Here is a 24,800-nt window from a genome sequence, read left to right as displayed (position 1 = left end):
AATTAATAAAGTATATCTTATCTTATCTTGATTTGTCACTTTAAATGTGTTGAGTGACTTTCCTTTCTCCTCACACATGTATTGAACTGTTTGGGGGAGTCTGAGATCCAATGATTGTTATAGCCAGGGACTGCTTCACAGTTGTTCCTAGGCATATGAGAATAAAGAACTTGGAAACTGAATAACGAGCAGCAGTTCCCCTGCACGACCAACAGGTTGCGCTGCATGTTGTAAACAGGTCTGCCACGGGGCTGACTTGCTCAGTTCTCCATTTTGTATGTTTTTCCTGGAGGTTAGCGCCTACTTTCCTAATGGTTAGCTGCGACTCTCCACAGCTCCGCTAGTTTGAGGCAGTTTGCATGACAATTAACTGCTAGATCGAACTACAAGATTGATAACTCGTAAAACACAGTGAGCTTTACATGTTTATGTCGTTTTACCGAGCCATGTAACTGTAGCAGTGAGGACTAACGTTAACAAACATTGGGTCAGTGTTGCGTCTTATGGACTGCCACTTTCAACCAAAACAATGTTGACAGACGACCTGTGGACACATACCAACAATCAGTCATTTCAAGGGTAAATATGAGCTTTTGTTCAGATTTCAGTAGATATCATAAGATGTGTTAGCCTAAGAGAAATAATGTAATGTAACACACTTGTGCGAATATGCACTAATAAATGCTATGTTGGCTAACAAGGCTAACGTAACTGTCAACGAAATGAGGCTGTTAGCCACATTGCTACGTAGCATGCAAACTGTTAGCATTTAGCTAACTTTAGCATAGCTTAGACTTTAGTCAACTTTAGAGCTGAGTCATTTCTGGTAGGACCACTGTTATGTGTGTTTACTTTATGTACACAGTATATGGGGTGGACACTAGTGCCTTAGCACTCGTGTTAACATTTAGCCAATGGGAATAACAGCTAACGCAGTTAGCTACATTTAGCTGCGTTAGCAATCAAGGGCGCGCAGGGGGGCATGCTGTCAACTTTCCCCTATCTATTATTGACCTAACTTCCGGTGCTTGCTCCCTGCATGTGCCCAACCTTAAAACATTATAACTTACATTACATTGTAGCACATCAGATTATCCCCCTTGACTGTGTTTCAATGCAAGTGCTTTGTACTCTATTTAGCCATGTCTGTTAACGCTCTCTATTTACCCCCATCCCACACACAAATATATAGATGGATAAAGGTGGAGTGAAGAAGATAACATATAGAAGAGATGACCATTTAAGCAAGTTAGTCTACACTGAAAGCCCTCAGGAGGGAGGTCTGTTAAAAGTGACTCCTCACAGTGCCATGTCCATCACCTCAGTTGTTCTTCCATCCACCCCGTTGATGCAGCCAGGTCAGGTGCCTAACGGCCTCAGCAACATCCACCTAACAGATTTCTCCTCCGCCTCAGTCACTGCCACCGTCGGTCCCTTATTGGAAGACCCAGAGCCCAGAAGCCTGACCAAAAACCAGAAGCTTCACCAGCAGCACTTACTCCAGACACAGATTTGTTCTACATTCGGGCGTCAAAACTTGAGGGAAAGTTTGCCCCAGTTGGAGGCCAGTACAGCAGATATTAACCAATCCTGCATGGATTCACTTATTGGAGGATCAGATCCCAATTTCTTCCACACGAAAACAGAAGATTTTTCAATGGATAAAGGAGATCAGGATCCCATCGACCTTGATCATGCCTTTGATCACATTGGAAAAGATGTTGATGTGACTCAGAAATTTTTCACAGACAACACTCTGGACCTGCTCCAAGACTTTGAGCTCACTGGGTCCCCCTCAGATTTTTATGTAGGGGATGATGCCTTCCTGTCCACTCTTGCAGCCGATACTCTGCTTGGAGACGTTAGCTCAGAGAGAGACATAAAGCCTGCTTTGGTTGAAAGCATTAACAGCAGTGGGGCAGTCTCAGTTTCTCTCAATGGCAGTAATATAACAGGTCCAGGTCAGTCCAGCCCAAGCATATCCACAACGGCCTCCTTAACCCCTACAGCCACTTTGTCTGCAAAGGTAAAGAAAGAAAAAGATGCTGGCTTCATTCAGCTCTGCACCCAAGACGGGATCAAACAGGAAAAGACGTCTGCAGGCCAGAATTATTGCCAAATCAGCGGTGCGGCCTCCACAGCGTCCATGTCCACGTCTAACACCATCTCCATCTGTGGGGTGAGCACTTCAGGAGGACCAAGCTACCACTTTGGAACCACCTCCAGCAGCAATGGAGCTCAGCAGCAGAAGGATCAGAAGCCAGTGTCTAGTCTGTTTCTCCCAGTGACTACCATCGGTGGGGCCTGGAGCAGAATCGGGGACAACTCCGCCATGCTCAGGGCCAGTGAGGCCTTCTCCATCTCCTCCTCTTACCCCACCAGCTTTTCCAGGTAAGAGTCAGTGTGTGGCCCGAACCAACCTTTCGTTTTTGTCTTACAAATTTGACCTACCGTATTTATGTGATGAGTCCAGTTAGGTCTCATTTAATCCACCCCTGCGTTACTAGAAATGTAACGTACATTGTTTACAGAACTGGGGGTTCTATTTATAAAGCTTTCTATTTAAAATGGTTGTTTCTTGGAATTCTGAGAAAATAGAATAGAATTATGACCCTTACAGTTAATACTGATACTAGTTTAAATAAAATGTATTCATTAAGCATCTTAGCCACTCAAAAGAGCTCCCAAGGTGAAAAGGTGTGAGTAGGGAGGAGTACTTATAAGGGGCTTAATAGTTTTTCAATGCAAATGGAAAAATGCTTCGTTCACTGGTTTATCATAGATTTACTTGCAAACAAATATATCTAGAGGAGTCTAGAGTGTGTATAAATATGTTTCTATAAGCTACTTATAAAGACAGGCCATTTCCCCCTATTTTTATCAAATACATTCATCACCAGTTACCAGTAACATACCTGATAAGTTTTATTAACGCAAGCAAATTAAATGAACAACTATCAGCATATGAAGAGGGTTTGCCCCCATAATACAGCTTTTATTAAACTGGACAGCCTTTCTTTATCCTCAGCATGAACACTACACTGTCGTTTGAATGCAGGTTCCGAGTCTCCTTGTTTGTCCCGATGTGTGTTAGGAAATGGTAAGACTGATATAAATATGTTACCTGTTTACACCATGTATTCATTTGTGTTTTGGGCTATCAGGTCACAAGTGGACAGCGCTAAATCCAAGTGTGCACAACCTCCAACATTTTGATCCGATCACTCAAACCCCTCTCCAAGGTGGTTTGGTACACCTTTGACCACATATGTTTTGTAGTGTAAAGATGTCACAATCTTTTGCTCCCAAATCTTTACAGCTTTACTTCTTCCGATCTTAACTTTTACAATAATAGTCCTAGACAGTGCATCACCTGTGAATACCTCAATTCAGTCATTTTGCATTGTGCGTATATGAGACTCAACAGCTTAACTTACACAGACTTTATCCACTGCTTTTCAAAATGTATAGAATCCTGTGTAAAGATGTCAAAATCTTATGTTATAAATGTTCTCAGCAAATGTTATATCTATTTCCACATTTTAATTCTGGCAGACTAGGGACTGAATTGGACTATAGTCTGCTTGTTAAAAACATGTCATTTGGTATTTGACCAAAAAAAAAGTTTTTAAAGTGTGATCCAATCACAAGATGTAATCTGAAACGCAGGTGTGACCCTACGCACTTCGAGCTGTCCACCTGTGATAGGATCACAAAAGATAGAGGTAATGCGTGGTGCACATGGGGATTTGGACCGCTCATGTCACCTGAACGCAGTTAACAAATGGTCAGACAGAGATAGGGCTTCATACACACTGATCGGAAAAATGTATAAAATATCTCTGTCCGCCTCCATACTACAGACATCAGTAAATTGCGATCGGCATCATTATTCATCAGTACTAAAAATGATTTCTAGTTTTTAAGCCCTACTGGTGTTGTTTGGGTTCAAGTGATGCAGGCTCTCTTAATTGGTTTAACAAATGAAGCATTGGTGATTCCAGACGACAGCTTTCACAAAGGTGGTTATCAGCTTGTGGCACTAGTCCAGGATTATCTTGTTTATGAGTTTACACACGTGAAGGAGTTAGAATTTTGACAAACAGCCAGACACACACATCATCAGGCAATCACATGTTAATACATTTGGATCCCGGTTGGAAAATCTGGACAATGCTGTTGAAATTAAAAAAATCATAGATATTGTACTTTTGTGGGATACATTTTATTCCTTTAATAGTTTTATTTGTGTCAAAGCTGTTGAAGTCATCACTGTCAGTGATATCATACAGTCAATCAGCACACATTTTTGTGTGTTATTGTGCAGCCACTGTGTGACACTTGGTGGAAACAAACTTCTGTTTTATTTTCGACTCTCTATTCCCTCAGTTGATGGATGAGTGGGTCGACATTTCATACGTTATGAAAAGCTTTAACAAAAACTGCGCCTTGCAGGTTTGGTTTGTGGTGTTAGTTACCATAGAAACAAGGCTTGATTCTAAATCAAGCTATCGACCTAAGACCAAAACGCCATGGTCCCCCCTCCTTAGTTAGTTATTTACCCACAAATCTGCTGTGACAGAGAGGCATGTGGACTCTACAGGAAGTGGCTGCAGCAATAAGCAGCGAGATCTGGAGAAAGGATGTGGTGTTCGAAAGCCAGGGGAATTCCACCTTTATCCAAGACAAACATCTCATCCTTTTTTCTCTTAGTATCAGTGTGTTTATGGCATGTCCCATTTGCAATGTAGATCAAGATTTTTCCATGTCTGGACTCGAAATACCACATGCATATGCATGGTAGTGCACTTAAGTTTAGGATGTGCATGTTACCTAGCTCTACATGCAACCGTGCTCCGAACTGTTCAGGGCTGCCAACTCTTGCACACTTTTCACACACACTCACGCCACACTTCCATTTTTCACACACAATGAAAACACATTTTTAACTGATAACATCTTGATGCGTACACGTCACACTGCCAGTGCATGGATAAGACGGATAGTGCAACAGAGCTCAACAGCAGCATGTTGTAAAAACCGGGCAGGCCGGTCGCCGCCTGATTGTGGGAGTTGTGCTGTTATGGTACAGGTGCTTTGAATGGCCAAAAAACGTAAAAGTAAGTTTTGAATATGTGACCTCACCAAAGAAATATGAATTTGTTTTGTACAGTTTGTAGTGTGCAGGGTGAGTCAGCTCAAATAACACTTTGAATGTATCCTTCCCCTGAAATGGTCAACATCGATTTGCTCAGAATATTCAGTTTTTTAACTCTGAAGTTTTTTTAATTCGGTTCCGATATATTTTTTCTTATATTTGTACTTTTTAAGATAATATCGCAGCTGTCAGTGTTGGATATGTTGAAATCAGTTTCAGCTGCAGTTTAAGTGCAAAGAAAGAAGGACAAATAGTGTGTTAAAAAAGTTGGTGCATGCATGTGATCTGCAACAATGCAAAGAAGGGAAGTATTTCTTGCCTTGCTTTTAAACCAGATAGTTTAATTATTGTTTCACTCTTGCTCTTTTAACCTTACTGCTTGTTGGCTATGCTCATCCTCTCTCAGACGTGTCCAAACTTTGGGGGTTCATGTGGTTGATTTTGGCAGATCTTTATGCCAAAAATAAACCTGAGATCTTTACTTGAGGCAGATCGGACACTTTATTCAACAGTAGAGTTGAATTCACTCTGGCATTAACAGAGTGGTCAGGCCTGTACAGTTAAGGGAGATTTATTGTAAGGGAAAAGTGAAAAAAGGCTGCATATTCCTCTGATTGTTAATGTCATTTTAATTAATCACAATTTCTGCTGTGATTGTTCCTTTTTCAGATGAATCCAAAGCAAACGGCCTCACAAAGTGCCTTTTTGTTATTATTATTCTTCCCTGTGGTGCTTTGGAGGTTTAGACGTGAATGGGATGTGGTTGTGAAGCAGCTGTTTACTAAATCTTTACCCACAGTGGTGTGGCAGAGGGACATTGGTTTTATCTCTTCCACATTCCCACCGTCTGATTCTCAGTATCCAACAAGGATCAAATCAAAGATTGGCACGTCGACATGTGTCATGTCAACAAGGGCACAGCGGTAGTTACATGTTTGTTGGAAAATTATTTGGAACGTGTTTCTTCGCCGTTTGTAACTCAGCTACGACACCTCGTCTTCATTACACATGTGGCTTGAATGTGAAAGTGTTCTGTAGAGGTGTGTGGGTGTGAGACTCCAGTGTGTGTCAGGTGATGTGGAAACAGAGGACTTGGCAGTAGGAGGTTTTTTTTATCTCGTTTTTTTTATCTTATGTCTGTGTATGTGATCGGCGATAATTGTGTATGTGCATTGGCTTTTTGGTGTGAGCTTAGTATCCTGTGTGTGCGTGTGTGTGTGTCTCTAGTGAATGGGAGATTGTTTTTTTGGCCGTGCCTGTTGGCCTCAACCTGTGCCACATTTAACGGCTTGAAGTCAGCTGAGCTGTGGGCTCTCGTGTCCCTGTGGTTGTCAGGCTGTTTGCATCAGGTCACCGTCTCCTCCAACTTCTCACGCGACGGAGCTGCTGCTTCCTGCGGAGGCTCAGAGGACCTCGCATGGCACTCAGTACCTGACCTGATGTAGCCCCACAGTTTGCCGCTCTGCACTGTGCAGGTCTGCTTTTATTAGTCGACTAGCTACGACTCGTACCGGTTGTTTCCCACATCTTAAGCTCACCCGAGCTTACATTTTCGTTTTATGCATGAGAGTTTTACGATCTGACTCAGCTTTACGGTCTGACTCACAACAACATCTCGCACTATGCGGAGCGCTCCACCTTAAGTAATGCGTCGCTTTGTCTATATTTTGGGTAACACACACCCTCATAACATGATTAGTTTTGATGTGGCATGCTTAATTAACATTGATTTGCATTTAAGGGAAATACCTGGGTTGAATGGAGGGAGGTATGCAGAAACATAATTCCTTTGATAGATACTGACACAGCTCATTTAGTTGGCTTGTGTTTTTGTTTTTCGCGTGACATTTCCTCCTCCGGCTGGGATTGGCCCAGCCCGAGGAGGGGAGTTCAACTTGGAGGTTAGATGCAATGAGCCGTATTTCCTGCTCCAGACTTTTACCCTGGTCCCCATGTTGTTTCTCAGGGTTCTTCGACAAAATAAGAAATGTTTTTATACCATATGCTGTACAATAAAGATCTTTATAATACACACTTTAGGTTACAGGATTTGCTGTTGACTTGTAATGGAAGAAAGTTTAAAAAAACGTCTCTCTGAATAGAGCTGTTCTCTAGTTTATACAAAGCGGTGTTGTGTAGCTTCAGCATGTAGTGTTCTCTTTATGTGCATGTTGGAGTAATGTATGCTTCAGTTTTTTACATAAATAAAAGGACATTCAGTCAGGCTTTCACTGGAGCCATTCATGGGGACGGATTCATAATTTAGGTTCAGTTTTTCTATTCAATAATCAGATGTTACCAGCTCTTTGGATTGAAGATTTAGCAGCGCTGAAACAATCGGCCTTTAATGTAATTGATCGATAGAAATCTAATAGCCATCTATTTTAATCCTGTCAGTATTTTGGGATTTAGACTGTTGCTGTTAGACAGGATTTAGGGACAGACACTAGCGATTGGAAAATTACATGTATTATTAGGATTTGTTAGTTTCAGCCCTTATATTAACTGACTGATAATATGTGTAATATAATAAAGCAAATGAAACCTGTTAAGCATTGCCTGGGCAAGTTAAAGAGCACATCTGGCACCATGTTTGCCGAGGTGAAACTCCAGAGATGTGGGAATATTGAGTGAACTTTGGAAAAAGTACTACAAGTTAACGCTGAATAAAGCTCACAAAGAAAACCACTTGAAGATGTATTCAATTGTCAAAACATACTCTTTTTGAAAGGCTAAACACCAACAAATATGAAATAAAGGGAAAAAGTGTATTATTTATGTTTTGTGGTTTATTTCTCAACAATCTGGAATTATCGGGAATGATTGGATCACACATGTTGGAATCATACGCAGCCACCACTGACATATACTTCTCAAAATAGCATGATACTTATAACATTGGCGTATCCTAATCTTTATCTGTCAGTTGCCAATGTTGCGCACAAAGCTTCAAACTATACGGTACAGCCCAATATATTTATCTAAACTCTGTGACTGTACTCGTTGTAATGCCTCCTATTGAAGAAACGTCGGAATGAATCCTTCCCTCAGGGCTGTGTTTGACAGCGGCGGGGCCTGCAGGACTTTGTACCAACCTGTTGAATGTGTGAGTTTCCTGCTGACGGTGGTAGCTCATTATCAGGTAATGATTGCACCATAACTTTTCATACAGAGCTTTATCCAACGATTGCACTGGCCAGATTGATATAGTCGTGGTTGTGTTACCAAAAATAAGTTGGGCGTAGATTCCCCCTGCAGTCAGATGTGTCAGCTGTGGTTTGGTGCCTGATTTGATACATGAGTCCGATCTGTAGTCCATTTATATACATATAGCTATATGTATTTATATAAGGCAGAGTAGTCTCAGCTCTCAATCTTAGCTCGGTGTTTTGAGAGTACTCTTTGGTCAGAGTTGCTTTTCAGTGTTGATCCGGCACACCCCTCACCTCTCTTTTTCTCTCTCTCTCTCTCTCTCTCTCCGTCCCTTGTCTTTGCTTCCTCCAACCAAGTGCAGAGACATGGACTGTCTGTTTGCTTTGTGTATAATGTACCAGTGTGTTGACTGCTGTGGCAGGCAGGCGGACAACATCGGGCTGCCATGAAGCACTCCCTCCCCTGACCTACTTTCCCTCCCGCCTACCCACAGCTGGCGCCGAGTTAGCGCACCAGATCAAATGCCAACCATTCCAGTCACTTTCACGTTGTTACCGCATTCTCCTGTAACCGCAGATTCCTTTATTTCTTTTTTTATGGTGTTTTGACACTGAATAGGCTTACAGAAATTCCCCATATTGAGTCTGTGAGTTGTTTGTGTGCCTTTCTTCCGCTTCTTACTGTTGTGTGCAGTTGCCGAGTCAGCAAAGCCAAACTTTAGGAGCGGGTTCCTCCCACATTCAGTGGTCTCCAGCTATAGGTATTATGGGTATTATGGTTGTGCACACAGGGGCAGCAGCAAGAAGCCACCTCCCACCTACACACAGCCACCGAAGGCTCCTATTATGGAAACTAATATGGAAACTCAGATCCTTGGGGGGCATTTCCTTCTGCTCTGCCAGGTTCAGTCTTTTCCTCTGATGTAGCCAAACAGTTGTTGCTGCACTTGGCAACAAATAGTAGCTGTTATTGTGGAGGGTTTGTCAATACAGCATGGAGGAGAAGACAATGGCTCTTTGCAGGCCGGGACACTGAGGGATCATTCAATGTGTTGCATGTAGCACAGATCAAATCAAGCAGGGAGTTTTATACAAATACTTGATAGACCGTCTGCTGTCATGGAAAGACCATATCGATTATATCTGTGCAAAAGAAAGAAGGGTTTATTTTCTCCGCCGCCTTGGCTCTTTGGGGGCGAGTAGACAAATTCTTCTGATGTACTTTACATCTGTGGTTTTGTCGGTTCTACAGTTCTGCAATACTACCTGGCACAAGTGTTTGTCAACTGCTTTACAATCGGAACTGCTCCATCTGTTCAAAACCTGCTCAAAGACTTATAGCTTTAGGAGTCAGTCTATCATAACAACCTGGTGAGGCTGTCCAACAACATCCTCTCTGACCAAAACCATGTTCTGAACAGCGAATATGAACTGCATCTAATGGGAGATACAGGGTCCCTCCATTCAATAAAGTCAGACAGAAGCACTCTTTTGTGCACCAGTCAATCCTTACAGTAAATACAGAGCTACATCCCAGATCAACTACACGCTAAAGGCTCTTTGAGCATGTTTCTCTCAGTGATTGTGATGTTGTGTTTGTGTTTGTTTTTTCATGTATTGTGTCTTGATATCTGTCTAGGTTGATGTTACAAATGGAGCTGCAGTGACGCAAGTCAAATTTCAGACTCGATCTGACCATTGAAGCATAATCATATCGTAAGAATATCTGTCTAATGACTTGTTTCACGAAAGGCCATTAAACTACTTAATGTCAAAGAGAAACAGCTCCAGAGGGGACTATAGCTCCATTGTGTTCATTTTCTGAGGCAGCAAGGCTTATGTTTAGTGTATGCGTTGCACTAATGTCAAGCACCTATAACGTCTGTTTTTATTGGAGGGCACTTGAGACAGATATTTTAGAGAGGTCCAGTCCAGTCATTGACTAAACAAACCCAATCCACTCCCTCAGAGCAGCTGCCTTGTTGTGCTGCATGCAAGAATGATTCAGTTCCCTTTTCTATTTTGGTGGCCCTTACCTCGGGCAAGGAGCACTTCCTTCTGCTTGACACGCTCACCGAGTATTGATAAAGATGAGATGTTTGCAGTGCTAACGATAAACTGCTGTGCAAACTGCTTGCACTAAAGTTTAGCCTTATCAGTTGCAGAGATAATCTTAATATTAACATGGAAATCAGGTTTTGTGCATGCAAACCCCCGGAAAGATCCTTATTCTATTGTTTCCACTTTTGTTTTGGGTCTTGACTTTACGTGAGAGAGAGAGAGACTACCGGCTAGACAAAATCTTTGTTTATTTTTTCTAAGAGGACTCATTAAAGTGGCTGGGTAGGTCGAGCTGGATGAATTAGACCAATGTGTGGAGAACAGTACTTGCGACATTATCCACCTCGCCTCAAAACAACCACATTTTGTCCAAATAGAAGAAGATGCTGAGGGATTTGGAGCAGGGCTCTACCCAGCTGCTCGTGACACTTGCAGCTAAAAGGGGATTATCAATTGTTAAGCAGGGTACTGGGCCACCGGCATTATCGTAAGTGCGTGATTCATCACACTGCTCCCGACGCAAGCAGTTATCTTTCTTAGCTCTGCTCTGGTTGAAGTCGAGGCCCGTCTCTGTGTGTCTCTGCCTTTGCGCTGTGGTTCTGCCCTGACCGAGAGTTAACTGTGAGGGAATGCGAGAACTTCCTGTCGACTGCAAACACTCTCTTCAACAGATGGTTTCAGAAAGAGGAAATACGCTCTCCTAACACTGCTGTGCTGCAGCATTGATTGGGTTACATCTGACAGAAACAGATTTGCAACTTGTTTTACGGCTTAGTTTCTGTAGGTGAGTTTAGAGAAAACACTGAGAAGCAGCGACGCCCCGTCAGGATTACTCTGGTGTGTAGCCGCTGCAGTAATTGGATTTGAACCAGTAGCCTACAGCTGTCTAGTAAACCTGCGCTGCTGGGCCAGTAAAGGACTCAGTGGTTGCCCCGCCCCCAACACACAAACAAACCCTTTGACTTCATCATCATCATCATCATCACTCTGGACTAGGGCTTTGACTTTTGCCCAAAAATCATATTCGAAGTTCGTTTGTTTATTAATATTAAAGTTCGAATGTATTCGAATATTTATTAATAATATTTTGACCATTAAATGTCTTCAGTAAGACCAATATTAGTATCACACTTCAGTTCGATGTTCTGTCCACCAGAGGGCAGTGTATCAGTCAATGGCGGGTGTCCGTAATATGTACAACATTAGTGTGGGTCCCACATATGACAGTTAACGCTCCATCGGAAATACACGAGCTTACAGGAACCTTTCGTGACGTGCACCTAGTCAGTCAATGATGCTTTCGGAAGAAAAACACAGTCACTTGTTTTGGTTTTTTTAATTGTATTATTATCAGACTCTGGATTAAACACAAACAGTTTTATCCACTGTTCTCATCAAAAATAAATAAAAAAATAAGCCAGTCAGGCTAAGTAGGTTAAGGCTTACTCCTCATCAGGCGTAGTTGTCGTTGGCGCGGCCATTGTTTTAGAATATTGTTTTAAAATAAGCGCGATTGCGCGAACCAGGAGGATGCCAACGTCATAGGTCTACAGGAGCCCAGATGACCAATAATAGCCTTGATAATGAGCTCGCGGTTTTACTTCACCAGGCGTGAAAAAAACCTTGGAATCTGAATTGAAAACAACACTAATAAAAAATAATTCCCATATAGGTTCGAATATTAAGGGCTCCCTAAAATTCGTTCGAATTTCTTTATTTTTTTAAACAATCGAATTATATTCGAACAACGAAGTTCGAGGTCAAAGCCCTACTCTGGACTCATTCACCTCCTCCGCCCACTTGTTGGTTTGCAACTGCCTCTTTTGGAGATTTAAAAGGGCTTTTGTTTGTGTGTGTTCATGTGCTTTAAGTGTGTGTGCTCTCTACAGGAAACCACTCATAGATATGTGTGTGAGACCGATAGCATGCTGCTGACATCATTGCAGAGGCACGGCTTCTGTATGAGTTGTGTATGTGTCGCCTGACCCTGGCTGGGATCCAAACAGCAGGTATTAAGACAAGCTGGTGGAAGGGGAAAAAAATAGTTTGTAGGACGTTAATGTAAACTGTGCAACACAATCCCTGTATATGAGAGCTCGGCACAACACATTCACTACAATCAAGCGTTCTTGTAAGCTGTGCACCTACAACGGATCCTGAATGGCATTTATTGCAACTGGAGGGCAGTAGATCGAGCTGCTAACACAACATTGACATTATTATCACCCTATAAAGTTGTAATGGCAAACTTGTTCCAAACAGTTGCCTACTTACATGTTCCACATACAAGACATTTATTGGGAGTCATGTTTCTGGCCTGCCTGTGGTCTACACGTGCCCCTTAACCCCCCCCCACCCCCCATACTGGGGACTTTTTCCACCAGGTCATAGACTCATGACAACAGCGGGGATATCAATTACACCTGAAGAGAAGATATTTGACAATCACAATCAATAAGATTAAAAATATAAAGATTTTAAAGGGCAGTTTTGATACTGAAGCAAAGAAAAAAACCTGAGTCCTAATTGTCCTCATTTATGATGTGTGAAGTTTCTACCGCAATGACGATAAAACATTTTATATTGTGCGGCCCTAAATGATATTCTAAAGAGTGGAACACTGTCCGGAACAAAAAGGCTTCTGAAATTGAATTTCGTTTGTGGTTGGTAATCGTATATTACGTGGTGCAGCTTAACCTATCAATTTAGAATACCTTGGTGTAAACTCTAATCATTATAATTCTTAAAAAGTAGGTTAACCCTTAAAGTATTGGATTGGGATGTGTGATTATTAATCTTATGTTTTCTAGTTCCACTTTTATAAATGAGTGATTAATGTGGCTTCTGTCTGTTAGCGTATGTTGGGTCTTTTTTTGTTGTTAGAATCATTAATCTTATTTCCTGGTCTTCAAAACAGTTCTGTGATTATCATTGTAACTGGCTATAAATATTTAAAATGTTCGTTCACCTCAGGGTGTCCAATTCAAACAATGAGAAATTGTGCAAACACCATGCAGTGTCGAGTGCTTCAGTGTGAAACATCTGGCCTGATATGAAATCTTCTTCCAAATGTTTGGCTAAGAGGCAATGCAGAATGTGTTTTAAATAGAAAAATAATAGATCAGGCAATCGATCAAATGTATTATTATAATTTATAAAGCTCAGTATCATACACATTTGTCAGGGGGCTGTACCGTGTGTGCTGCATACTGTCCTCAAACCCCACAGTTAATGGGCAAGTGGAAGAAACCTCGGGGAGAGCAGGAGAGGAGGATCGCTCTGACAGATGTGCAAAAGATATTGTGTGTACAGAATTTTAAAAAATGACAACAGACAATCCAAACCACAAAAATGATAATGTGGCCGTAAATATGAATGAAAGATCCAGGAGAATGTCAAAATATAATAATAATAACAACGTGGGTGCCAGGCAGGAACACTGATTCCAAAAAATAAAATGAATAAAGCAGGCAGTCTTGTTTAAAACGCTGGTTGCTGGATTTGTATGGATTAACAGCTGTGTGTTCGCAATTAAATCTGCCCCCTGTTTCACCTCTCACAGCTGGAGGAGAGTGGAGCTGTTCGGTGAGCTTACTAATGTCACACACACACACACACACCACCCACTTCACAAATTCAGGGATTTTAAGAAACAATGCAGAGTACAGTAAAGACACTGTAGCAGCTCAGTAGTCGGCACACTATTGAATCCCAGCGATAATGGACAGAATTATTGACCGCAGTGTGTTTCCAGGAGTGCTCAGAAAGCTCTCAGCCCTCTCGTGGTTAGACGGCCTCCTCCGAGGTCTCTCACTGGTCGTTCTTTTTTATCTGGCTGCCTAATGCTTCTGCACCTTGGGTTTTCCCATCCTGCTTCACCCACTGACTGCTGGGGCCTGTCCTGCTTTTGTGCTAACACCCGCCTGTTGTATAACTCAGAGAGCTTCTGCTCAGATCTGTAAGTGTGAGTACAGAGAGCAGCCCTTACAGAACCAGACAATATGTTTGTTGTCTTTGCTATGCAGACTTTTGGATGCACGGACAGACGGACACAGTTATTGCACGTCTTGATATCCTCTCTGTGTGGGCGTTGTTGTTGCTTTGACCACTGAGTTTGAAAGTGGGTATGGACCTCTGGCGCATGGATGCTGCAAAGCCTGACGTCCTCTTGTGGAGGTTTGGAAAAAGTGCATCCAACCACTGTGGACTGGGTCTGGAAACATTTGCGGTTCCGTCAAAGGAAGAAGGGCTATTTCATGACAACCACTGCATTGAGGAAGTGACCACACAGTCTGATCATTTAAGCTTAGGGCCCAAACGGGCACAATGGGACTCACTTTTTTTCTTCACTCTATGTTGGGAACGAAGGCAGAGTTGAGGGAAAACTGGCACAAGGAACACATTGAGTGTGTAGTTTATTTATTTAACTTTAAACTGCAGCCAAACTGAGAGCACTATATCAGGAGTAGGTAAAGGCTGTCTGTGCAGCTATGTTGTGATACTTAAGATCATTTTAACAACTTTTAGCAACACTTTCTCAAAGACAGTAAAAGTCAAGATCAAAGTCATTGTTTTGTCTTCTGAGTGAAACCTTTTCAGAGTGATATGTACAAATTAAAAACTAATCCTGCAAGGAAAAGAAGATAGATAGAATAGAATCGGAGGATGAAACCCTCTTTATTAGTCACATGCATGCACACAGCAGAGCACACACAGTGAAATTGTTCCTCTGCATTTAACCCATCCTAGTACTAGGAGCAGTGGGCAGCTATCGTGCAGCGCCCGGGGAGCAATGGGGAGGGGGGATTGGAGGTGTCCGGTGCCTTGCTCAAGGGCACCACAGCAGGGCCTAGGAGGTGAACTGGGACCTCTCCAAGTAGCAGTCCACCTTCCATATTTCAAGTCTGTTCGGGGACTTGAACCGGCGACCCTACGATTCCCAGTCCAAGCCCCTACTTACTGAGCCACTGCTGGACAAAAAGGAAAAGGAACATTCCCTCCTCATAAAACCTCTCCACACCAATTTTTCCTTAAAGTTTCATTTTTAACTTCCATGTTTACTAGCAAGCAGTATCCTTCTTTCTTGTTTGCCACAGCCTTGCTGCATGTCTTGGCGTTACCCCCACCTGTAGATCAGTAGAGTAGTTTGGAGCTACTGGCAGGAAGCATATGTGAATGAGAACTTGATCACAAGACTAGGAAGAGGACCCACTCTAAGAGAAAACAGCTCTGTAGTTCTACTAGAAGCCCAAAGCTCCACGGGGAACCTTTGAGAGAGAATGAATATCCCTCACATTTGTCTCCTCCCTCTTTCTCCAGTTCTACCTCCAGACATGAAGTGGTCTCTGCCCCATCCTCCACACAGGGGAAAAGCGGGACACACAAGATCTGCCTGGTGTGCTCTGACGAGGCCTCAGGCTGCCACTACGGCGTGCTCACCTGTGGCAGCTGCAAGGTGTTCTTCAAGAGAGCGGTGGAAGGTACACGCACATCATTATCTCCTCGCTGATAAACTCATTCCTCACTTCCCTGTTCCACATACGTTGGTTCGAATGCTGGGAGTCATTATGATCATTACAAAGTAAGGACTGTGATAAAGCTAATTAATCCCCCACCCCTGGAGTGTTTGCCACAGCAGTGAAGGTAAATAAGAGATTAATCTTCCTCCCCTGCGCTCCTCAGGGCAGCATAATTACCTGTGTGCTGGGAGGAACGACTGCATCATCGACAAGATCAGGAGGAAGAACTGCCCTGCCTGTCGCTTCCGCAAGTGTCTGATGGCTGGCATGAACCTGGAAGGTACACATTACCACACGGTTAACAGTACACAGTGAACCTCCTTTCTTCCCCTTTATTCTTTATTTAACACATTTTCATCCCTGATTTTTCTCTGCAGCGCGGAAAACCAAGAAGCTGAACCGCTTAAAGGGCGCCCAGCCGAGCAACCCGCCCGAGCTCAATCCGTCTCCGCCAATCGAGGCGCGCTCCCTCCTACCCGTGAAGTCCATGCCTCAACTTGTTCCCACGATGCTGTCCCTGCTGAAGGCCATCGAGCCGGACACCATCTTCGCCGGCTACGACAGCACCCTGCCCGACACCTCCACCCGCCTCATGACCACCCTCAACAGGCTGGGCGGCCGACAGGTCATCTCTGCCGTCAAGTGGGCCAAGGCTCTGCCAGGTTAGTGGTTAGTGGATTGAGACTAGACTGTAGAGATGTATATTTCGATTTAATAATTCATATTGATGATTTGCAAAGGCTGTGACACGTGGAGATTTTTAAAGTTCTATTGATGACAGATATGCCACTTTGCTCTTAGTCCCCTCTCCCTGGAATGGCTTCCATACACACCTCTAGTCTTTAAGTTTGCACTTCATCTCAAACATTTAAAAAAGGTCAGGACTGCACAGAGACAGGTTTATGGTGTGTGCTCTCCCCATTGTTTGGTACGTCAGGCACAAAAAGTGTTCACGTTGCACAACACATTGGAAGCATGTCGGCTTAAAAGTGGAGATGCTGAAATGTACGGGTGGAGTTCAAAACAGGTGTCATCTCATCTGACTCCATTGTGTAAACAGACACACTGACTCTACATCTGGATCCACTTCATCTGGAGCTAACTTGACACGTAGGCACATTTGGTAAACACAGTGAAGTCAGATTAAGGGTTTAATACTCTCTTTTTTAAAATGCGATAACTGTTATTCTAGCTTTTGCTTTTGCACGAGATATGTGGTATTTTTCATCAAGTATCACCTGCTAAAAGATTTTTAGTTCACATCCAAAAATGTTTTAGCCTTGACTCTTTCCCCACCACACCCTCTCAAACCCTATTGTTGATGATTTTCATGTGCGTCCCCTCAGGCTTCAGGAACCTGCACCTGGACGACCAGATGACTCTGCTGCAGTGCTCCTGGCTCTTCCTCATGTCCTTCGGCCTGGGCTGGAGATCCTACCAGCAGTGCAACGGCAATATGCTCTGCTTCGCACCAGACCTCGTCATCAACGAGTACGTATCGATCATTCTATGGATACCCTTGTTGTTTCATTTGAAACAAAAATAGTACCAGAGCAATGCGTTTTAAATCCTCCAGATCAAATATGAACAGTAACATGTAGGAAATACAGTTCCCTTTTGCCCCTCATTTAAATCTAACATTGAAGTGATATTTTCCAGCCTAGGATTTTATCATTTTTCCCTCATTCAGCAAACACATACACATGTTTATGTGTATCAGTGCAGCTCTCTGCTCTGTGTCGTCCCTCCTCAGAATCAAAGCGTGCCTGTCAGCTGTCGTCCGTAATCAGTGTTTCGTCCCTCTGATAGAGCTGATGACTCCTCTGTAAACAGCGCTCTGAGTGCAGTGAGCAGCCGGCACAGCCACCACGCTCAGGGCTGTAATAGGCCTTTTGATCTGTTCCTTTTTTTCTTTTTCTTTTTTACAAAATCACAAGCACAAAGATAATACGATCATAATTAATATCTGAAGCTGGCTTGTTTTCTATTTGTCCGTCAGCGATAAACTAAATCCATCCTGTTTTGTCAGATGGTTTTATTTGCATTTCATTATGGCAGCCTGTGAAACCATCTTTCTCGCTTGGGTAAAAGCCTTTTGCAAATTTCCTTTCCACGTGGTTGAATGAATAATCTGCGATGAATGAATCTGCCCCGTGTTTTGGGGTGAATTTAATGAACTCTGTCCGCTTAAATAAAGGAGCGAAACTCCTAAGCATACATCTCAAGACTTTTTTCGTTTGTCCCCACTTTCACACACAACATTACTTCATCACCGAGAGGACGCTTGCTCATCTGAAATGTGCATTCTCAACCTTCTGGAAGAATGATTTCAAATAGGATCCACAAATTGTTTGGAGCCAGACCTTGAACATTTAATCTGCAGCGATATTACAGGGAGCTGCTCCATCTCCCCGATTGAGCCGTTGTACATCATCTGTGACTCTAGGAGCTGTTTAACTGTTTCTCTCTAACTTTCACCAGGGAGCGGATGAAGCTGCCTTACATGGCCGACCAGTGCGAGCAGATGCTGAAGATTTCCAGCGAGTTTGTCCGGCTGCAGGTTTCCCACGACGAGTATTTGTGCATGAAGGTGCTGCTGCTGCTCAGCACAGGTCAGCTTCTTCCACCATCTGTGTTAATTCAGTCATTATCAAACGTGTTACTCCAATCCAACACTGTCCACATAGCTGGGAGATGTTGAAGTATGCGCAGGACAAACTTAAGCACTTTAACAACTTACTGACATGCATTATCGTAAAGAATGACGGAATCTTCTCAGGGCTTGTTGTGTGTTACTAAAACACACTCGTAATTTCACAACGAGTACACAGCAGCTCCTCGTGTTATCTCAAAGGTAATCTAGAGCAGGAAAATTAAAGATGTAAACAAAAACTCCATAATTAAAGAGATTAAAGACCTATCTAAAATGATAATTAGCACGGCTGAAAGTTTACACAGCCGTCCTCAGGGTGCTTTTGTTCTGGCAGTTGTTAAGCGCTCTGTGCTGCTGCTGAATATTACCGGGACCGCACCGTGAAAATGACCTGATGTAAATTAATCAGCTGCCCTTTCCCGCCCTTCACTGCCTCGACATGATCATTTAAATTTGAAGAATGTCTCCTCCTTTGCAATTTACAGAACATTATCCTTATCTGCGTCCCAGATGTTGACCTTTTAGTTTCCCTCTCTCCCGCAGTGCCAAAGGACGGCCTGAAGAGCCAGGCGGTGTTCGACGATATTCGGATGTCGTACATTAAGGAGCTGGGGAAAGCCATCGTGAAGCGTGAGGAGAACTCCAGCCAGAACTGGCAGCGTTTCTATCAGCTCACCAAGCTGCTCGACTCCATGCACGAGGTACAGCACCAAAACACATCCTCCGACATCAGCAGTCCATGTTATCAGCAGCTTTTTTAATCATTGGACAGTGATTAAGCGCCTGTGATCAATCAGTTTCTGTTAGTTTGAAGCATTTACACGGTTCAAAGTTACCTGGACTGGCAGTGTCTGACTGTAACAGATAGTACAGTAATCGCTGCGCAGTGTGCTTTTTTCTTTGTTTATACACAAAGTTTTAACGTTAGTCTGGCTTTAGACCAGTGGTTCCCAACCGGGGTATGGGGACCCCTAGTGGTACCGGAGGGGATTAAAGGGGGTATATAGAAAGATTAGAGATTGTAATATATTTCCACACTTGAAAACATTTTAAATCCATTTGAATAAGCCTGCTGTCCTGCCCCCAGAACTATCAAAGCTAATGAAAGACAGGCAAGCTCAAGTGTCTCAATAAAAGTCTTAATATCAGATGTTGAAACTGCTGATAAAAGTGTCTTAATATACATTTGTAGTGTAAGTGTCACACTTTAAAAGTTTAAAGGCATTTGTATTAAAGGTCCCATATTATACTCTTTTTCAACAATATATTATAGGTCTCAGATAAACAGCTCCGGAAAAAGTTAAGAGACCACTCCAAATTTGTCTTAAATCTTTATCGCTACATGTGTGGCAGCCATTTCAGTTTTTGTCAAATTTCAACTCAGAGAAAAATGTCAGTAGTTTATAGGATACAATAAAACAATTAAACTCATTTAACTCAAAGACATACCTATAAATAATAAAACCAGAGAAAATGATAATGCTGAAGTGGTGTCCTAATTTTTTCCGGGCTGTATTCAGAACATGTCTTTGAAGTGTTTGGCTCGAAATACCAAACAGATCAAGCATTGTAGCATCCCATAACCCCTGTTTCAAAAGTGCTGATTCTGTGTCTGTAGCTTTACATGCTAATGAACTGCTACTTCCCCCCGCAACCCCTCTGTGAGATGTTAAAAAAAAAACACAATGGGGCTGTAGGAGGAGATTCAGGTGATAAGGTGGGCGGGCGTTACCTTGGTTGGTTATTGGCTCATGGTTGCACAACCCCAAAAAAACATTGTGACATCACCACGTGGCCAAAATCTGATCAGCTAATTTTCGGACAGGTTTGTATATAAATGGATCACACAGAAGACACAAGATATGGAAAGCAGATTTTGCATAATAGGGGACCTTTAATGGTGAGTTATCAGTTGGGTTGAATACGATTACAGAGGGTTTAACACTAGAAAAAATGTCACAGATCAAGGGGTACACAAGACAAAACAGGTTGGGAACCACTGCTCTAGATGATGGTTGTATTTAAAAGCTATGCACCTTCTATGGAGGAGTACATCTGATATATTGAATGCCAATATCAACATCACTTTTTTTCTCATGCTAAACGCTGAATGTGTCTTAGTGTGAATCCTCCAACACGCTCTCCTCTGTGTGTGTCTGCAGATGGTGGGTGGGCTGCTGAGCTTCTGCTTCTACACCTTTGTGAATAAATCCCTGAGCGTTGAGTTCCCGGAGATGCTCGCTGAGATCATCAGCAACCAGCTACCAAAATTCAAGGCCGGGAGCGTCAAACCTCTCCTCTTCCATCAGAGATGACTGTGCCCCAAGACAGACACAATGCCTTAAAACCCCCACCCCCCACATCACCTCACCGATCCCACCCCCCTCCACCAACCCCCACCCTGAAGAGCGACGATGTACGGACCGAGGATCCAAGGCGAGGAGTGAATGATGTCTGTGGGAGGGAGTATGCAACTGTGTGTAGAGGCTCAAGGGTCTGGAGGGAGGGAGAGATGGTTAGTGTCGAAACCAGACAGCACACAGGTTTGTTGAGAGGTGTCGTATAACAAGTAGGAATGTGAGGAGATAATCACAAAGAGATAAAGGGTTACATCCATGTCGTCTCAGGTCTCATACCGTCAAACACAGAACGATATCTAAGATAGATGAAAGAGATATCTATGAACAGGTTCCGATAGTATTTTCTACATTTTCAACTTGTAACAGTTTATACAATTTTCCAGATCGTTGTAACCTGGGAAAGTGAAAAGCTTAATTAATAACATGCTCTTGCGTAGGCTTTTAGACTGTAAGCTTCTCTTTTAGTTATTAGAGGAGGTCTTGATGTGTATCAGTCGTATGGGAGAGAAACTCCGAAAAAGCATATTGCATTGCTTTGATTGATGCTTCGGACATAAGAAACAATTCTGTTGGATTGTTTTGAGACGTTAAAGGATGATTCCTCCCACAGGCCGACCTCCTCCAGGTTTACACGCGTCTATTACAAAAGGGAAAAAATATGTGCCTTTTTGCTTCATATATCATCCTAGCCATTTCTTCTTCCTGTTCAGCCCACCACGGTATACCCTCATGCTGATTGTACTTTCTATGTTACATGCAGTTGCAAGTTTTCTTTTTTTTTTTTTAAACGGCTGTGTTTATCTTGAGAAGTGGCAGCTAGGCCCTCCTCCATGTGTAGAAATGATCCTTATCTTTAAGAAATAATATTCGAAGCCTGCTTCCTTCCACGCAATCTGCCGCACACTCAACTCCTTAATTGTGTTTTGAGCTCTTTGTACCCAGCTAAAGGCTTTAAGAGACTGTGAAGAAAGACTGTTCTGCTGAAGCAGTCTTTACTATATAACTTTAGATGGAAGTTATACAACTTTTTCTATAGGAAACAGCCGGCTTTCATAGTTATGTTAGCCCCCACTCCTGCCCCAAAGTCTCATTATGGAATGTGTCAGAAACCTGCGTCTATCAATCAGAGAAGAGAGGGCAGATTTTATTGTGTTTGAAACATGTCATTTTTAATTAATCAGGAAACTAATTTCTGTGGTTCTAACGTTGCTCAGACTGGTTGGAAAATAGCCGTCCTTCATCTTAAACTTCTTTTTATAGTCTGTTTTGTAAAACTGACCAACATGCAGTCGTAATTCTGCCACTGATGATCCTCCTGCGACAGTATATCCGCGCTTGCATCTGACTTAAGATATTTCATTATTAAAAGCCTTTGCATTGCTGCTTTGCTATTTTGTGAAAGGAATAGTTTGACATTCACGGAAAAGCATTAGTTTGATTTCTTGCGGATGATATTAATGCCGTAAATATAGTCAGATACGAGTTAGCTTAGCTTAGCACAAAGACAGGAAGTAGGGAAACCACTGGCCTTGCTCAGTCTAAGGTAAACGGTCAGACACTTAACCTCCAGTAAAACACCATATTTTAGTTTTTGTATTGAGTTATCAAACAACATAATATGTGTTGCATGGTTGCATATTTTTAGACGGACCCACGCCAGCTGTTTTCCCTCCGTTTTTTTGCTAAGCTAAATAGCTCCTAGCTGTAACGTCATATGTAAAGTTGTCAGTCTTACAAATTATTCCTTTGAACTGGCCTGTGTGCCAGGCAGCTTTTTGGATCAGGCGATGGCAGTACATCACCCTGTGAACCTCCCTGACCTTTAACCCCTCCTGTTAATGCCTTCTGCTCTTTTAACACCCTGTAGGCTCCTTGTGTTAATGTGTGTGTGTGTCTTTAGTACATTTACATGTTTACCTGTCCATTTGTTCGGTAGCCCCAATGTTTGAAAGCACTTCGCCTCAGTCGCCTCATAGAGTCGTGTGAAAGTGTAGCGTCACTGACCGGGAGACTGGCAAGATCGATCCTTTTTATTCTCTGGGAATTTTTCAGTGCCAAACTCCTGTACTATCTGTTTATAAAGTGATGCTGGAAGTTGGTCAGTGTTTGCATGGAAAGCGGGAAACAAGTCCCAGTATTGAAGCTTATACTTCAGTTTGAATTGTATGAGCGTCTGTGATTGAGGTCGTCATTAATGAGCACTTACTTCTTTTTTTCATAACACAAGGCACTCAAAGATGTGTTGTGTAATCACACAGAATACCCTAGGTCTCTCATTATCCCTGTCTGTGTGTTGGTTAAGTAAGTGGGAGTTTTAACCCAATTTAATCAGCTCAGTTTGTCATGTTGTGTTTTTAAAGCACAGAAATAGCCCAGGTTTTGACATGAATGTTGACCCCAAAGGGGATTTATTTTAATTATAAACAAAATGCTCTTGACGGATAAAAGATGATGCCATGACTGTTTGAAATAATTGGATAAATACGTCAAGAGAGCGAATACAGAGTACTCATTGCAGTATGGAAAATGTCAAATGGTTTTTGCTGTTGCTAGATTATCCCAACAAAAAAGCACTCATTATAAATGTTGAACCGCTTCCCATGCTCAGGTTGTTGAAATGTCCGATTCACACACTGCGTGGTTGTCCATGTTTTATGTCCTGACTTCAAAAACCAAAAACAGTCAGTTTGCATCCCAAAATGTTTCTGCTTCTGTGATTTAGGGCGTGTATTTTCTTTTTGGGTAAGGATTTCCAAGAAGGTCCTGCCATCGTCTCATTCATACCTCGGCTCAGAAAATGATACTTGCTATTTTCCTTTCTGATGTTTATTCAAAACCATGTTCATTAACTGCATAGTGATTACTCATGGGTTACTTTCACATTCAGTGAATCCAAAACTCTGCTGCTTCTCATTTTAACAGGATTATATATACTAATGTATATCGCACACTTGCCTCATAGCTCAAAAATGTATTCTTGTTTACTTTTTAGTACATTTTTGAGGAGGACAACTGAATATGCAATAGAAATGACAGCTCATCTGTCATGATCACATTACAAAATGTGGTCACTTCCTCTCTTTGTTTCCAGTATAAGCTATTTGCATACAGGAGATTCACATTTAACAATATCTCTGCAGGTCAGATATTCAGGAAATAATACAGTTTGTCAATAATACGTCTACACAGACTGGACACACAGCCTATTTTTAGTTTGACTACAAGGTGACCAAAGCAAACACAGACAAATTCAACACGTGTCAGTTCAAACTATGTAGCTACTAGAAAACAAATGTACAGTTCTTTGTTTGTTTTTTAAACACATTTTTTTACTCTTACGTGACAGCTTTGGTCAAATTCTGTAATACTGTGAATAGGATAGGATTCAGTCTTTTCACACAAACTGTTTGTGAAAGTAATCAACCAGCGTGAATCTAAAAAAAAAAGAAATTTGCACTACCCAAATATTGTTTGAAAATCTATTTTGTATAAAGCATATGCAGACATTTCTGAATTATCAAGGGCAGATCATGTTTCACTGGTATATGCTTTCTCTAAAAATAAGCTTTGTTTTGCTTAAAAATTTGAATATGTACATATAATCCATTGTAAAGAAAACGTGGTGTATTTGTCTCCAAATAATAGTTTTTCTATACCGACCCCTCTGTATTATTTCTCCTGTAGTGTGTCTCCTGTTGATCTTTTCCTCCATTGATTAAAGGTCGAACTGTACGTCTGTGTGTGGTACTTCTCAACACAAGCCTTTGACATTCACTAAATCATACTATGTAACCGTAAGCTCTTTGTAAGACCCTTCTGTTGCAACAGCAAGCACTTCATCAAATCAAATAAATACACTTTGACAACTGGTTAGTACTGTCACTGGGTCACATGACA

At 42.2% G+C, this 24,800-nt stretch overlaps 1 protein-coding gene across 2 annotated transcripts; it reads left to right on the top strand.

The window, feature by feature from the left end:
• Positions 1-303: 303 nt before the first annotated feature.
• Positions 304-24,635, top strand: nr3c1 (nuclear receptor subfamily 3, group C, member 1 (glucocorticoid receptor)). 2 transcript variants are annotated; one of them, XM_063877189.1, is made up of 9 exons: positions 304-579; positions 1,416-2,391; positions 15,691-15,851; positions 16,054-16,170; positions 16,268-16,552; positions 17,237-17,381; positions 18,372-18,502; positions 19,087-19,244; positions 20,706-24,635. In XM_063877189.1, the coding sequence occupies exons 2-9, from the start codon at positions 1,595-1,597 to the stop codon at positions 20,856-20,858; spliced, it is 1,947 nt and encodes a 648-aa protein (XP_063733259.1). In that variant the 5' UTR covers positions 304-579; positions 1,416-1,594; the 3' UTR covers positions 20,859-24,635. The 2 variants fall into 2 exon arrangements, with proteins under 2 accessions (XP_063733259.1, XP_063733258.1); XM_063877188.1 differs by having other exon boundaries at positions 1,193-2,391.
• The last annotated feature ends 165 nt before the right edge of the window (positions 24,636-24,800 follow it).

The sequence above is a fragment of the Eleginops maclovinus genome, chromosome 23 (genome assembly GCF_036324505.1).
Source record: "Eleginops maclovinus isolate JMC-PN-2008 ecotype Puerto Natales chromosome 23, JC_Emac_rtc_rv5, whole genome shotgun sequence".
In the NCBI taxonomy this organism is placed as follows: Eukaryota; Metazoa; Chordata; class Actinopteri; order Perciformes; family Eleginopidae; genus Eleginops; species Eleginops maclovinus.
Note: the sequence above shows the minus strand (reverse complement) of the source record. Positions and strands in the feature narration are given on the sequence as shown.